Source organism: Hypomesus transpacificus, unplaced genomic scaffold (assembly GCF_021917145.1).
Source record: "Hypomesus transpacificus isolate Combined female unplaced genomic scaffold, fHypTra1 scaffold_337, whole genome shotgun sequence".
In the NCBI taxonomy this organism is placed as follows: Eukaryota; Metazoa; Chordata; class Actinopteri; order Osmeriformes; family Osmeridae; genus Hypomesus; species Hypomesus transpacificus.
This window is the reverse complement of record NW_025813864.1, coordinates 77,009-94,589: the sequence shown is the minus strand read 5'-3', so window position 1 is coordinate 94,589 and position 17,581 is coordinate 77,009. Positions and strand designations below refer to the sequence as shown.

General features: G+C 46.0%; 1 protein-coding gene across 1 annotated transcript; it reads left to right on the top strand.

Annotated features, from left to right (window-relative positions):
- Positions 1-5,012: 5,012 nt before the first annotated feature.
- Positions 5,013-7,319, top strand: LOC124464429. Its single transcript, XM_047016294.1, has 6 exons — positions 5,013-5,016; positions 5,320-5,370; positions 5,723-6,286; positions 6,449-6,730; positions 6,908-7,089; positions 7,228-7,319. Exons 3-6 carry the CDS (start codon positions 5,732-5,734, stop codon positions 7,280-7,282), a joined length of 1,074 nt encoding a protein of 357 aa, XP_046872250.1. The 5' UTR covers positions 5,013-5,016; positions 5,320-5,370; positions 5,723-5,731; the 3' UTR covers positions 7,283-7,319.
- The last annotated feature ends 10,262 nt before the right edge of the window (positions 7,320-17,581 follow it).

The following is a 17,581-nucleotide window of genomic DNA, read 5'->3' as shown; positions in this document are numbered from 1 at the left end:
TTGCTGTAACCTACTGTAACCATATAGAAGACTGTAAACCCCAGCAGTACTTTTCCATGGTGATCAGGACTAAGGTGTAGGATTCCTGTCCAGGAGTAACACCTCATGCTGGGGAACACTGGAGAGATCCTGGCAGGAGAGGAAGAAGAGATAGAAGAAATGACCCTGACATCAACACAACTAAAATATACTTCACTTAGTTCTCTGCACTGATGAATGAAAGATTTGACTAGATCGCTTGAAAAAATGAAATAATGAAAACAGAGAGCAAGAGAAGGAAATAATGAAATGTGTTCATGTGTGTCTGCCTGTGTGTTTATGTGTGTACACCACTCATAGACAACTGGAGAGAGTCTGACATCTATACCAACCTCCCCTGACTGGATGTTCCCCTCTTTGTCACATAAAGAGCACACACTACAGAAGTGTACAGACGCCTGTAAATGTGTAGATCTAGGGAGACTTCTAGTGGTGAAGGCCTAACATGACAAGTAAGCTCAAGACTGATTGAGTAAACTGAGTTTGACCCTGGTCTCCGTGTGTTCCAGAATTACGCTGTGACCTCAGTGTCATGACCCTTCACCTTTGACCTCTGCTACCCTGATCCTAGCAGTAAGGACGGGGCACAGCACATCATCAACGGCTCGTTGTCTGAACGCCTGCTGAAGGTATGTGTGTGTTGTGTGTGTGACGTGATCAGTCTGATGTTAGAGACAAGTTTCTAAATTAAACAAAATGTTTTAAAGTAAAAATTTGAACAATCTTAAAACAGTGAATCTTCCGTACATAGAGGCTACATTGGCCATTTCATTTTCTTTGGTGTCTCTGACATGGTAGATTGTCGTAGGTGAACCTTATACGGTTTAGTTTGAAAATACGTTGAACTTGGTCTGATAAGTTTGAGAACTTCAGGTTTAGCATATTTACTACAGCTAAATAAAAATAGACAGTGAGAGGATCAAAGAATGACAAGCCATGGTGGTGAATGTAAGTTGTAAATGTGTGAATATAACTGTTTTCTACTTTTCTACAGTGTGTTTCAAAAGTGAGAATGTTGTGTCACTGTCACTTTACTTAAGAGAGAAAGCGATTACCCATGGATCTGTCGCATCAGAATTTTGATTTGGGTCACGAAAGTCTTGAAATTTGAGTAAAAATGTTGCCCGGTACAGACCGCATAGTCGAGCGGCAGCCATGTCTTCACGTAATGTCACAAAGTTCATAATTTTACAGTTTTACAGTCAATTTTACATTTAAAAAGTCAAGCGGGGCAGCTTTCAAGAGATATGCGAATTCTGCTTTTAGCCAGCTGGTCCGATTATTTTTCTGATTTGTTTAAACTGGCAATCTGAGTGAGACTGCCTCCCCGTTACACTGTTTTGACGTTGGCCTCTGTCAGACTCGCTCACTGGCAGTGTGCACAATGTTTAATACACCAGAAACGTCACAGAGGACTGTCTAATGTAGATACGAGCCTGATGAAGATAGCCAGCATCTCGGATTTCTTTAACCGAGCCTGTTTCATTCCTCATTTGCCTGAGAAAGCGACCTCCGTTAGCCAGGCTAGTTTTTTCCGATCGTTTGGTCAGGCAATTTAAGGGTATCGGGGTCAATTGACTTTTGTACATGGAAAAGTGAAACGTAAATGTATGTGTCCAAGGGCCTAGAGCCTCAAAAAGTTAATATCAAGCCCTGCAATCCAGTGGCCAGAGATATATGATGACCTGATCGACACTCCAAGTGTAATAGACCGGGGAGAAGTTAGTGTTTTGCAACCGACATGCGCAGTTGAGCCTGCTTAACAGTTGTGTGACGTAGGGTGATAATTGGTCTATACACCTGTAAAACAATGACATTTCTTTACAAAGAGGAGCACCCGTTTGAGAAAAGGAGTTCAGAGGGAGAGAAAATAAGGAAGAAGTAGGCAGTACCTGTCCATCACTGGACAGTAAACATGTATCGACTGTGCTTTCATTGCCTATTTGGACTTACTTCCTTAATATTACATATTTTTGCATTACTAATTGCACTGCTCCTCAGATATATTTTGATTTCGTATTTATAGTTTCACACATATATTCTTTTTTTAAAATTCTTTATTTAGCATTGTTGAATGGATACTGGTCTCAAGCATTTCATTCAAGTTGACACTGTCACTGTGTATTTGATAAATAATAATACTTTGACTTTGAACTTGTGATTGCAGACAATGCAATACCCATCAAGTCATGGTTCAGTGATCCCAGTGACACAGCCCTGCTAAACCTGCTACCCATGCTAGATGCTCTGAGGTATGTCTGTAAAACACTGACAGGACTGTTTTGGTATGAGTCTACATTCAGTATAGGGGTGGGAACAGCTACAGAACAAGGTCACAGGTTCCAAGCCCCCTCTTTGTCTCTTAAGCGTCTGTATAAAATATACATGATATATTACTGTATGTACTCCATACTTATATAGTTTTTTTTCTTTTTTGTTGCAGATTCACTTCAGATGTCCGGTCCGTTCTAAGTTGAAACCTCCATCAGCATCGGCTATGGTGATTGGTCAGTTGGAGCTAGCAACTGACTCCACTTCTTCGAATGCCTTCTCTGCTGGCTGTTGCACACGCTCCTCCCTCCCCTTTCCCCATACAGTCAGTTCTTCATCTCTATGTGAGGCCTTTGAGAATGAGATGGAAGGAGACTTGGGACCTCAGTAGGAAAGGGGAGCAACAAGGACACCTAAAAACAAGTGGAGAGGCCTTTTTTTTTTTTTTTTTTTGAAACTAACATTTTTGCCTCAGTCTTTGGATTCTTGGAGAGCATGTCATGTGTGTTTGTGTTGGATCTGTGGGAGGATGCTGGCATTAGTCACATTTATCTAGAGGTGAAATATTTAAACGATCTAGATGGAAATACTGAGGACAAAAGACTGTGAAGCCAGTTCCTTCCATGTATATGGTTTATGTTCAGTAAATATTTTTAACTTGAAGGTAAGACATTTGACATAAGCTCTGGAATTTTTTTAGAGACCACTGCACCTTTTTCTTTCACTTTCAAAAAGGTTTAGGACAATTTACATTTTTGAGTCAGGAACAGAAGGGTTAAAATGTGCAGTACTCTTCTGTTTCTTACTTAAAATTGTCGGCCCTTATTGGGAAGCTACAATAACTCCCTTTAAATTGACGACTTGCTACAGTTACTCTCCTGCACTGAACCTCTTCTCCAGCAGGAACAGTTCAATTGGATTGGAGCAGCTGGCGGGGCTAGCGAGAGATGGTGTCATGCAAAGTAGCTATCTAAAATGTTTTCGTGGGAAACGTGAGCAGTACTACTTTTCTTAAAAAATAAAGAAAAGAAAAGCTTAGTAATAATACTTTATTTTTTATTTTGCCAACATAAGGACTGCTGGCTGTGTGTAGATATCAAAATAAAAGCTGTCCTACATGACAGAACATGTAGTGCAGATGGGCTAAGTATAGCATACTGTAGTATGTAGTGGGCATTTGTTTGCGTATTATTTATTGGAGTCATCTGAGCTACGTGGTTGTGTGTAATACATTTCTAATGAGGAATATTGACATTTATTTCATGCGTTCTATCTGTATAAAAGTATGTCCGAATGCTACACATGATGTGGCGTACAAAAACGTCACAATGGTGTATATTCATACTTAGGTGAAACATTACAGAGCTACTTCACATTTCTTCTGAACAGGTAGGTGAATAGTAACTTGAAGACTATTGTAAGCTTTCTTAGAAGATTTCCTCAGGCTCTTCAGACAATTTTGTGCTTTTTTGGTGAGTAATTCTTATTTACACATTAATGTTTCCCGTATTTATTGTAATCTTACTCAAAACATAATTGTATGCTCAATTTAATCCAAACTTTTGTTATGCGTTACCGTAAATATCATGGCTGTACAAGTAAGAAAATGTCCCTCAGATTCAAAATTCTAATACATTTAAAGCAAGTTTTGATAATAAATCAATCATTAAAGCTTAATACAAATAATAATTTAATGGCTCTGGTCGGTATACAGACAAGAAAGATGTTGCCAAGGTAAGGACTGCTAGGCTTGTATGGATTTCAAAATCGAATCTGTCCTACTTGACGGAACGTGTAGTGCAGATGGGGAAAGTAACAATTATCGCATAGCCTACGTGTTGTAGTTTGCATAGTGGGCATTGTTTGCGTATTATTTATTCGAGTCATCTGAGCTACATGCTTGTGTTTAATTACACATTTCTAATGAAGAATATTGACACATTGATTTTACGGACATACGTTCTGTATAAAAAGTATGTTTGAATGCTATGACGTACAAAAACGTCATAATGGTGAATATTCATACTTAAATGAAAAATTACACAGCTACATCACATTTCTTCTGAACAGGCAGGTGAATAGTAACTTGAAGACTTGTATTGCAATCTTTTCAGAAGACTTTCTCAGGCTCTTCAGACAATTTTGTGCTTTTTGGTGAGTAATTCTTATTTACACATTAATATTTCCCCTACTTATTGTAATCTTACATGTAAAACATAATTTAATTCTAAATTTAATCCACACTTTTGTTATGCAGTTACTGTCAATCTCATCGCATCAAATACATTTAAAGCAAGTTTAGATTTTTTTTGTGTTTTCTTATAACTGACCACATCAATAAAAAGAGACTCAAGAGTCAGTCCACAAATGGCCTGTAAATCAAACCTCAACAGCATTGGAGTTACAAAAGTGACAAGTTTTCTCTCTCAATTGCTTCACAGCCAATCATTGTGTGCCGAAACCAAACTCTTCCAGTCAGGTCAGGACTGGTTAGAGAAATGGACAACGCAAATATGGTAAGAGCCTAATAATATCAACTTAAATTGTAATGTTTAACAACGCAAACATGGTCAAAAACCTCTCTGAGTGACTGTGTCTCTAATGTAGGAAGTTGACCATGATGGGACAACTATCAAAGAGGTGGAAACGGATTGGAAAAATCAGGATGATCTTTCACTCCATTCCTTTGATGAGGCAGATTTTCTGGTCAGTAATGTATGCAAAGCGATAGGTGAAAGGGATGACACAGAATTGGTAAGATCCTTATTTTACATAAACCTAAATGGTTAATCATCAAACATGGTCAAATACCTCTAAGTGACTGTGTCTCTAATGTAGGAAGTGGAACGTGGTGGGAACACTATCCGTCAAACCGTAGATTACGATGACCTCTCTCTACGTTCAGTCAGCGAGAGAGATTTTCTGGTCAGTTTGTGCATCAAAAGCATCAAGGTACATTACATTTTGAAGATAGACTGTGTGAACAATATGTTTCCATCTGACTCACAGTCTGATGAGGACCGTGACCGCCAGCAGAATCCACTTCCGGATAAACGCCTGGTAGGTGTATGTGTGTGACAAAAGGTCAATGAATTGGCTTTTTTTGCTAGTGCTGAATCAGCTTTTCCCTCATTTACATTTAGTCATTTAGCAGACGCTCTTATCCAGAGCGACTTACAGTAAGTACAGGGACATTCCTCCAAGGCAAGTAGGGTGAAGTGCGTTGCCCGAGGACACAATTTCATTTGGCACGGCCGGTAATCATACTGGAAACCTCCTGATTAATAGCCCAATTCCCTAACTGCTCAGCCATCTGACCCACGTGACTTCCCTTCCCATATGGATCTTCATATTTTAACATTTTCCCTCTCCCCTGTTCCTACACATTGTACTTTACTTTTGGTCTCCCTAGAATCATGTTATGGATTACGAAGCCCAGGGCCTTCTTCCTTCTCCTGTGAGAGCCGTGACCGAGCCTTGCGTCTCTAATGACGTGCACCCCCCCATGCTACAAGATCAGAAGAGGCGCGACAGGCAGTCCCGTGACACAAGAGTCATGAAAAGGTTCCAAAAATCCCTGGTTGCCCTGGAACAGGACCTTATGAAAGCCAAGGAGGAGCTCCTGGACACCAACGAGTACTTCGAAGAGATGTCTCGTGTGAAGAGCCAGGGAAAAGGCCTGATGGGTGCGTCGCTGAGAAGACTTGTTTATAAAGTCAGAGGGAGAAGGCTCCAGAAGATTCAGGCGCAGAAGTATATGCGGGTCAGCAAAGATTTCGATGCGCTGATCCAAGTGGTGATGGAGGACTGCAAAGATGATATCAATCTGACGGGCCTAGAGAACTGGCAGAGAGAGGTTAAGAGGCTGCGCATGGCCTGCACGGCCTGTACTGAGAGGATCCCACCACCCGAGGTGTGTTGTTCCCCACCACAGGTCCAACCCTCTCAGGAAGAGGAGTCCTCCATCCAGCGTGTTGTAAGTAATTAGTACAGACCTACATATTCATTTATTCAGCTATTGTTTGATTCGAGGTGTGGCATGGCACTGTTTGTTGATTATCATCCTACAGAGCAATATCCCAGGTCCCACAGGCCAAAAGGTTATGTCTTGTCTTGTGACTCTCTTGTGTCTCCCCAGGATCTATCTGAAACAGAGATCACTCATGTGGTCCCCCGCATTGAGGACGCCATTGAATCCCCCCCTCTGACTCCTCCTACTCCTGAGGCCCTCCTCCCCAACCTGCAGCTTCCCCGGGCTTTGACTCCCCTCTACCGTGTCACCGTTGGAGTTGTGACTCCTATGTGGCCTGAGTCTTTGCCTGCTGTGGAGTATTTACCCCCCCGTCGTCTGGCACCAATTGACCACTTGAGCGCGGATGTAAAGAAGCTGCTCCAAGGAGGACTGGACGGGCTTCAGCAGGTTGGTCATTATCATCACAGGCAAACATATGATGATATTCACTGTTAAAGCATAAATACATTTAAGTTAATTAAATACATTGCGGACTAATGAGGCTGGAAAAGAACCATGATTTCATTGGTGATATTTTTTCTCAGCTCAGTGATTCATCCATGTAAGCTTGTGTTCTGCTTTCAGGATGCGATGGAGGTGAAGAAGACCTGCAAAGGGGAGAAGAAGAAGGCCGGCAAAGGGAAGAAGATGGCCAAAACCAAGCGGCATGTCAAACCACTGCTTGTGTTGGAAGCCAATAACAAACAGCCAGAGGAATACTCTGAAACCAATGTGGAGGAGGAGAAAAAGAAAAATGTGGGAAAGAGGTGAGGGCAGATAGCAGAAAGGCTAAATGGAGGGGGTAGTAGAATGTGGGTGAAGACAGTAAGACCCTCAGTGTAAGGATGAGAGAATGCGTACTGGTATGGCAGATTACATTTGATGTTTTTTCTTATGATTGACAGGTTTCTCCAGTGGCTGTCACAAAAACTCATATGCGGCTGTTGTTCAGATGTTTAACAAACATCTCCTTCTCTCTCTCTCTCTCTCTCTCTCTCGCTCTCTCTCTCTCTCTCTCTCTCTCTCTCTCTCTCTCTCTCTCTCTCACACACACACACATTCACTCTCTCTTTCTCTCTCTTTCTTTCTCTCTCTCTCTCTCTCTCTCCCACACACACACACACACACATTAACTAGCTTTCTCTCTCTTTCTCACTCTCTGTCTCTCTCTCTCTCTCACACACACACACACACACATTCACTCTCTCTTTCTCTCTCTCTCTGTCTCTCTCTCTCTCTCTCTCCCACACACACACACACACATCTCTCTCTCTCTCTCTCTCTCTCTCTCTCTCTCTCTCTCTCTCTCTCTCTCTCTCTCTCTCTCCCACACACACACACATTCACTCTCTCTTTCTCTCTCTCTCTCTCACTCTCTCTTTCACTACACAGAGATCATGTAGACATACACACTTATGACATCATCAGTTACACACCAGACTTTTTTTCATATCACAGATGCTTGACAAAACGTTGTTCTCAATAAAGTTAACATTTTGTGTATTATTTGGTATTGCTTCTTGATGGTTATTACTTGATGATTATTACTGCACTGCTTCAAGTGGGCTTGCTGTAGTGGAGATTGACTACTAGTGTTTTCTTCTGGGAGTCTGATAAAGGAAAGAATACAAATGTGGTCACACAGAAAAACTCCTACAAATATTGTTTCAATGTAAACTTGACAAAATGTGTAGTCTAAACTCTACTTTGGGCCGTAGTGGAATGATGGAAAATCTCATGGCCGTCACCTAGACATTACAGAACCTTAGCAGCGAAAGTTGGATCCCTCGGCATCAAAACACTTCCTGACGTCACAGTTTGTCTCTCACAACGTATGCTGTATCTAGCCAACCAATGTGACCGTGACACATCTCCGATATTATTCAGAGACCAATTATATGTTTGTAAACATTTGGGATGCGCGCGCAGCGTGGTTGCAGAAAACCGTGAAAAGATAGCATTTTAAATGGCAAAAGGACCACACGGATAATACAAATAGTTAGATTTAAAAAGACCAAAAAGGTCGAGGAGGACATCCTTTAAGTATCTGTTTTGTTTCATTTCCTTGAGGTGACGTTGGTATGCTCCTCCACATCCATAGTTGTTACCTGTAGTTAACTCTTCACATAAATCCCCTTCTAAATTAGTACACAAATACAAGTGCAATAGTGGAAGCCAACAATACATTCATTCTTTTGGATGACAATTGACACATGTAGTCATGACTTGATGCTTTGTTACTGGAGTAAAACACTTTACTTTCTTTAAGAAATATACTAGCTTCTAAAAGCCACCAACATATTATATACAGTAATAATGTTAGACAGGAAACTGCTCTTTAGACAGGTAACTGGCGCAGGAAGCCTAACCTATCTAACTTTTTGATAATTTAATGTTTTTATATTAATTGGTAAACCAAGCAGAGACACTGCTGGATGCTTCCTGTTCTGTAATGATATGTAATGAGGACTTCTCTCCTCTTTCTTCTGTCCCTCCTGGTCTGGATGTCTTTCAAGAACTAAAAATGGCTGACTAACATTTTCATCTTGTTGTTCAGTATAGTCCTTGAATCGGTCATTCTGCAACTCTACACTATGTGAATGTGTGTGTATGTCTCTGTGTGTGTGAGTGGTGTGTCAGAGACCAGGGTAGAGCCAGTAGGCCTTGCTGCAGGTTTGGGAGAGAAGCCCTCAGATGGGACGGGGACGCTTGGTTGAGTTCCGGTGCAGCCCTCCGGTCCCTCTCCCCGTTAGTATTCAGTGTGAGTTCTGTTGCAGCGTGTGGGTTCTACTGCAGCCCGTCCTTCTGAGACACAAAAGCTTCCCTGAGTCTGTCCAGGAAGGTGGAGGAGCGCTGAGGCCATGTTGACTTTACTGAGCCTCTGGACTCACTGGGGAGGAGGAGAAGGAGGAGATGGGAGCAGAGGGGGAGGAGAGAGGAGACAGGAGAGAGGAGGGAGCCAGGAAGGGAAGGAAGAGAGGATAGGGATGTCTTCACAGTGTCGTCATTGTGGTGAATATTACAATCGTAACGTTTTTTCTTTTACCAGAATGCTCATCGTGACAGTCTGCCTTCATGCCTCTGCCGGTATCTTCATCCCTCTCCCTCTCTTCCACTCTCCCACCCTCTCTCTTCAGCTGCTTGCTTGCCGACAAATGCCTGAAAACACCAACAACGCTTTACGTCTTTAAAAAACCTGTCAGGTGGACTTGACCTCGAAGCACCAACAAGCTTTTACCTGACTTCAGTGAATTCTTCTCAGCAGAGTAACTGTCTATGGGTTGGATAGAGAAGTTTTCCAAAATGGCAGATAATGGTAAGTTTTACTTCGGTGACAGGGAAATACGTTAGTTTCTAAAATGACATCATATCCTGTACGCTGTCTTACGTACTCGTGCAGCATCTTGATGTGTTTTCCTCGTTGTTTGTCAGGTGATCAGCCCCCGTTGGCTCATGAAGGTATTCTTTGCAGTCACAGAACCCCCCCAACACACACACACAAACACACTTACACATCCTCATTCTCTTCTCACCGAGTGCAGCCCTCCATCATCTTGTCCCCTAATGGCCCTATTCATCCTCAAGAGCCACTTGTGAGATTCGACTCGGTATCTGCAGCCGATCTAGCTTCCCTCTATCGTGACCAAACCAACGGTCGCGTTTTAACACCAATCAGCCGTTGAGGCCCCGTGTAATGAAATCAGAGGCTATTGTGGAGGAAGCCGGCATCACGGCTGTCCACTGATAGGGTGGATTCAGTTAGTGACACGCCGTGCCTCTGAGCCCTCGTCTGACAGGCTGGAGGGGGAGCCCAGGCACACGCTCAACACACCTTTGATGAGTGATTAGTGGAAAAGATGGCGACCGGCCTCGACAAAAGAGGGACGCGCTCCTCGGAATACGAATCGCTAACCCTCAACGGGCCCGGCAAAACTGTTTAGAATTCGTCTTTGAAACCCGACCCAGCGTACCGGTCAGAGAAGGTAGGTGTTCGTTTGACTTTCCACGGGTCTCCCCTGAATGCTCTTGCTGGAGGCTGAATATCTGATGTGGTCGTTATGGGGAGACGGGGAGAGGGGCCCAACCTTGATAGGCGTCGGTGCAGCCTGGTGGGTCTACCAGGGAACAGGTGTTCCCAGACCCAGCTGGGCTCTCTGGTGTTGACAGATGCTCCGTCTGGCTGGAGGCTGCAGCCAGGATGTGATCACTTTGGGATCAGGGCCAGAGGAGGAGCCTTCATCATGGGGGGGGGGGGGGGGGGGGGGAGGATGATGTAGAAGCGGGCTGGCCACACACTGGGGAGGAGAGAGGAAGGAGAGACAGCTGCCCAGACAGCTAATCAACTGCTGCTGTAAGTAAGTAAGTCAAGTTTATTTGTATAGCATCTCTCGCAGATAAAAATCACACAGTGCTTCACAACAAAATGCAATATAAGAGGAAGGAGAGAGAGAGAGAGGGCAGTCTTGATTCACCATGGCGTCTGCGTTCAGCCCTGACATCTATTTTGGCCGCAAATCCTTCCACCCACCCCCCCCCCCCCCCCTCCCACTGTGCCTGTTTTCCTGCCCCCCCCCCCACCCCATAACTGTTTCCCTTCACCCCCCACCTTCACTATTCCTCCCACTGCCCAGACAGCTAATCAACTGCTGCTGTAAGTAAGTTAGTAAGTCAAGTTTATTTGTATAGCATACATACGCAGATAAATATCACAAAGTGCTTCACAACAAAATGCAATATAACACTACAAATATAGAATAAAGGAACATTTTAAATAGGAAAACATGACAGAAAACCATAAAAACACCTCAACTAACTAAATGCCTGCTTGAATAGCAAAGTCTTGAGTTGCTTTTTAAAAGCTTCGACAGAAGTTGCACACCGTAGGAAGGGAGGCAAGGCATTCCCCAACCTAGGGGCCACTGCTCGGAATGATCGATCCCCTCTAGTTTTAAAATGGGTACAAGGAACCACTAAAAGCTTCTGACGCATTGACCTCAAATTACGAGTGGGGGTATGAAGCTGTATTAAATCAGAAATGTAGGGAGGAACTTCTCCTATGCAGGGCTCTGAAAGTGAGGACCAGGATTTTAAATTGAATTCTGTACTGGACTGGTAACCAGTGACGTGATGCTAAAACAGGTGTAATGTGTGCTCTTTTGTTAATGTGCGCTAAAGGTCTCGCAGCAGAGTTCTGAACGGCCTGGAGACGGTCGGACTCTTTCTTGTTCAAACAGGTAAAAAGACTATTACAATAATCTAAACGAGAAGAAATAAAAGCCTGAATAATCATCTCCAATTTACCCTTTGACACTGCGTTTGACACTGCTTTTCTTAATTTGGAAATATTCCTCAGTTGGACCTAACAGACCCTAATGAGGTGTGTGTGAGTATGGGAGTGAGAGAGAATGCTGTTTATGTGACTGTGGGTGTGTGTGTGTGTGTGTGTGTATGTGAGTGGGTGAGAGACAATGTTGTGGTGGAGAGAGAGTGTGTGTGTGTGTGTGTATGTGTGTGTGTGTGTGTGTGTGTGGGTGAGAGACAAAGCTGTGATGGAGTGTGTGAGTGTGAGTGTGTATGTGTGTGTGTGTGAGTGGGTGAGAGACAAAGCTGTGATGGAGTGTGTGTGTTGTTGTGTGTGTGTGTGTGTGTGGAGGTAGAGATGGAGATGAGAGTGTCACTGTTTTGCGGGGCCACCTGTCATGCTTGTCAGACTGCATGTGGGCCTGTCTTTCTCCCACTGGCCCTCCTGTACCTGCTGACCTGCTGTCACAGCCACTGAGTGTCAACCTCTCTCTCTCTCTCTCTCTCTCTCTGCCTGTCACACACATATACACACACTCTCTATCTTTATCTGTCCCGTACACTTCCACACACACACACACATTCTGTCTCTCTCCCACGCAGACACACGTAGAAAAGCACTCACACACACCCATGGAAAACACACACACACTCTCTCCCGCAAACGCACAGCGCCTCGTCACCAAGGAAGGACAGGGAGCCGGCACAATGTCTTCAGGCAGAATGTGCCTCTACACAACGTCCTCACACGAGCACACGCCTTCAAGGTCTCTTTCTGTCTCTCCCACCTCCACCCCTCCAGCCACACACACACAAGAAGAAGAAGCGTTGGAGTAGCCGGAGGCTATTGAGGGACTGTGTTTTACCTGGGCTTGACTGAGTCCTTCAGTGTTTGTCTGAGGTCTCTCTCTGTATGGAAGTGTTCTGTGAACGCTGGGATGTCTCCATGCAGTGCGTGTGGGAGGTTCCCTGCATGAAGCGGCTCACAGCAGCGTTGTCATTTCTCCTGACGCGTGTTCGTCCTTCAGAGAGACGCCACAGCCGTGGGGTTCCTCTCTCACGGCCCTGCCGAGCGCCGCCCTCCGATTGGCCCAGTCGCTCTCTTCCTGCTGTGGACAGGAGATGAAGTCAAAACAAGAGCTAAACAACATCCTACAAGGATGAATAAGAGACGAACACACACACACAGCACATACAGCACAGGCGGGAATGAGACAGATCTTTCATTGTCACTCGTCACTACTAGTCACTCTTCTCGTGCTTGAACTGCTATGCTGGCCAGGCTATGCTAGCCTGTTCCCTCTCCTATGCTGAGACACACAGGTGTGACACGTCCACATGACCTAACCCTACCCTGGCGCACACGTCTCCTTGGTGCTCAGCACAGCAAAAGAGGCGACCAGCAGGCAGCAGGCAAACTGGTTCTCAGTCAGCCGGATCAGGACAGACATTGCAGTGAGCTGCTTTGTCCACCAGAGGGACCACCAGATGTTCCTGCTGCAACTGTAGTTTACACCCACAGGGTGTACAGCTACCGAAGGCATCTTTTACTCATACACATTCTGTCTCTCTTTTGACGTACAGATACATTTCTGTTTGCTGGAAGATACTGCTATGTTGAGGGGTTAGGGAGAGAAGGGTTCTGTGGTAGAGAGGGGGGTTAGGTAGGCTGTTGCAGATGGCAGATGGTTAGCCTGTTTATGGCTGGCTCGTATACACACACAAACCCGCAACACGCACTTACAGGGACAGGTACTGTCTTGCTAGGGCCAGTTCAACACCGTAGCCTCAGCCTGTCTATGAATTATTAAACCCAAGCTTTGAAGGAGGAGTAATGTGTGTTTGTGGTGTTCAATTGAGTAGAAACTTGAATCGCCTTGTAGCCTAGAGCTTTCCAGAAGCCTCACCTTACTGGTGGGTAGGCCTACTGACTTTTGGACTATGGTGATCTTTAATTACCCTACATACATTGGGCATATACACAGTATAATGGCGTGAATGTTTATGGTACGGCCATATCTTGTGTTCGTGTTATCAACCTGACAGTGTTTGGTGAAGCCATTGAACTTCCGTGACAGACAGGTGGCATGATTATATTCTCTCCCAGACCGTGACAGCGCGTGGCCCGTCCCTAACACTATTAGTGCGTCCCCGCCCAGACAGAATCATTTGTTTATTATTAGCTACGTCTGAAGACAAAGGTCGTGTCGGTGCCATCGCAATCATTGGATGAAACATTCCGCCGCGCGTTATTGATTTCTGGTCTAGGTAGTGCTAATGAATCTCTGGCTCCGGGAGGCAGTCCCAGTCGCGCGCATGCGTCATGAAGCGGTTTCCCATCGCTGCTTCTCAGCAACACTCAGTCCCCGCAATCTCCAGGATACACTCACTACCTGTCTGTCTAACGGAGATGGCTTCTTACCCACGGCTTCTCGTCAGCCCTGAGAGGTACGCGAGGCGAGGACCGACATGACAGCACACGGACGAGAGAAGACCCCGCGTCCTCTCCGCTTATCGGTCCAGCTCGGACCGGTGAGAGGAGTGGGTCGCTATGCTGTGCTGGTCGCGCTCTGTGCGCTGTGCTACAGCAACTCTCTTCACGGGGAGTTCGTGCACGACGATGTGTGGGCTATCACTAACAACCCTGACGTCCGGCCCGGTTCTAGCCTCCGAAACATTTTCACCAACGACTTTTGGGGAAAGAGGATGTCGGATAACACGAGCCACAAGTCTTACAGACCGTTATGCATCCTCACCTTCAAGTAAGTTCTGCCCTTTGCCTGATATAAAGTAACGGTCACAAACTGCTGGGTCTTTGAACTCGAATGCCGAAGTACGCTACCATGACATCGTCCTCTATTCAAACAGCTTTTATGTAATTTGTTTATGATCTCCGAACCAGACTGACGTCATGCAGCAGGCTAGATTTTTCTCTTGTTCCTGGCTGGATTGAGTTTGCGGTCGCCAGCTGTTATGAATGCACTTCAGCCTCTATCGTAAACATCCTTTTAAGAGTTTCTAAACAGGGCTGCGCATTTGCAGCTACGTCTAAACCAGTTTACCCGCCCGTCCGCACATTTTGTCTGCCTTAAACTACTAGTTAAATTAACTTTTTATGCAGTTAAATAACTGCTGAGACGTTATTTTACGGTCCGCACGACAAGCCAGATGTTGACCGTTGTGCGACCCGCGCGCGCTTTACATAAGCACACTTGTTGCGCAGATCAGAATGGAACCGTCGGTAGGCATTTTCGATCTTTTCCAGTCAAACACATGTCACTGCTTTCTACATAATGATCGTTATGAATACTTACGGCATTTCTAGCCGCAGTGTTTCTACAAATGTAACAATTCAAAACCAGCATGGCATTTTCTCCAACGATTGTCAAGTTGAGCTCTGAATCTGTGTTTGGAAGTCTACACTGAATAAGGGGCGTGTCTCCGCTCTGAGGGGCGCGTGCGGGAAACGATTTTGACCTCCGGTAAACCTGCTGTCTCAAATCCATGAAGCCTAGTTGGAGAGCGAACACAACTTCAGAAATTGGTTGCTAAATATTCCATACAAAGTTCCAAGATGTTAAAATAGGGTTTATTAGTTGCCATTATAATGTCGTTTTTACAGAGGATTCAAGGAGAATATAGAAAGACATGGGCAGATGCAAAGAATAGACAGATGGTTTGATTGCTACAGATCCTCAGCTATGCAGTAGGCTGTGGCTGAGAAGAAACACACACACACACAGAGAGAGAGCAGGAGTCAGAAAGTGCACGAGTGTGTACCTTTTCATGCTGTGTAAGTGCACCTGTGTGTGTGTGTGTGTGGCGCCGCCTGTACGTACAGTGACTTGATCAGCACAAAGTGCTTTGATTCCCCCATCGTCAGTGAGACATCAGCTCCTCTGTCAGCCTGCTGCTGTGAGCTGTCACACAGCCTGGGCACTGCCGACACTCGGCTCCTCCCACCGCCGCCGCCGCCACGGAAACCCATCCCAGAGACGCTCCTTTCCTTCCTCCCCCCTCGTCTCCTCCGCACCGTCTCTCCCACAGTAGCAGAGAGACAACAAAAGCCTGAACCAGAGCCTGTTCAGAACGCAAGATGCAGGGTGATGGAAACCAGGAAGGCTGTCAGATGCCTTTGAGGCTCCGCTTGAAGGGAGGACAGAGAGAGGTGGAGGAGGGCTAAGAGGCTGAGAGGAGGAGGGCTGAGAGGAGGAGGGCTGAGAGGCTGAGAGGAGGAGGGTTGAGAGGAGGAGGGCTGAGAGGCTGAGAGGAGGAGGGTTGAGAGGCTGAGAGGGGGAGGGCTGAGAGGAGGAGGGCTGAGAGGCTGAGAGGAGGAAGGTTGAGAGGCTGAGAGGAGGAGGGCGGAGAGGAGGAAGGTTGAGAGGAGGAGGGCTGAGAGGCTGAGAGGAGGAGGGCTGAGAGGAGGAAGGCTGAGAGGTGACGTTCTGTCCTCCGTCTGAGGGGACATGTGCAGCTGCTGGTGGACATGCTTCTCTCTGGAGCCCCGTTTGTGGAACTCGCAGAGCATCGGAGTTCACCTCCTGAGGGAGAACACACAGCCCCCAGCCAGCCAGATGGAACCTCTGGACGTAGGATGACACACACACGCACACACACACACACACACACACACACACACACACACACACACACACACACACACGTAGTGTGGCTCCGAGGCATAAGTCAGCCTAACAGGCAGAGACAGCAGAGGGAGGGGTGAGTCGTGTGTGTGTGTGGCACGTTGCACCTCACTGTTCTCTACCTCTGCTTTGTCCTTATTAGGCCCAGTATGGGTTGGTTCCGGCCTGCGTTAAATAATACAGTATTATTGAAAGATAGGGGTCTTTTTTCGACTGACACACACACACACACAGGCACAGTCGTGTTCACAACCCTGTGTGCTCTCCCCACATTTTTGCCCTTGGGGCCAATGTTAGGTGCATGCAGTCGACACACACACCTGTGTCCTTGGGATTGCTGCTTGTTCTATCTGTCTGTCACACACACATAGACACGCACACACACACACACACACATGCCTGTGGGGACCCTGTGTGCTCAGTATAGCAGAGTTTCTGTGTCAGCGATCACGGGCTTGTCTCGCAGACATCGTCAAGGTGAAGGACACACTCTCACCCACTCACTCACACTGTTGGATGATAATGCAGTAAAGCAGTGAGGAGAGAAGGAGGCGGATGGGCAGACAAGGAAGGATTTGTGCACAGGAAGGAAAGGGACATACTGACAGACTGACAGACCGACTGACTGACAGACAGACAGACAGACTGACTGACTGATTGAGGATGAAGGAACTGAGGTAGAAAAGAGGAGAGAGGAGGGGTATGACATCATACCGTAGGACTGGGCCAACAGCTCTGTGGATGAATGAGCTCCAGAGAAGGGGGGAGGGAGGGGGGCCAGAGAGATGCTGCTCCTGCTCACTAACCTGCAGACTATGGGGGGAGGGAGGGGAGAGGGGAGAGGGGGGGGGGGGGGGGACATGGATCCAGGGGATGAGGAGACAAGGACACAGACAGCAGAAGGGGACAGGGGAACATAGTTCTGTTTCCTGGCTAGGGGGGGGGATCCTGCTTAGCCTGGATACGTCTCTCATTCTTATTCTCTCTCTTTTACTTATTCTCTGTCTCTCTCTCATTCCTATTCTGTGTCTCTGTCTCTGTCTCTGTCTCTGTCTCTGTCTCTGTCTCTGTCTCTGTCTCTGTCTCTCTCTCTCTCTCTCTCTCTCTCTCTCTCTCTCTCTCTCTCTCTCTCTCTTCTCTCTCTCTCTCTCTCTCTCTCTCTCTCTCTCTCTCTCTCTCTCTCTCTCTCTGTCTTGCTTTATCTCTCTCGGGCCTCCAGGGCCGCTACACAGGCATGGCCTCCCATTCAAATGTGTTTAACACGGCCTTACAGAGCATAGCAGTTACCACAGCTCAGACAAACCTCGTATAAGCT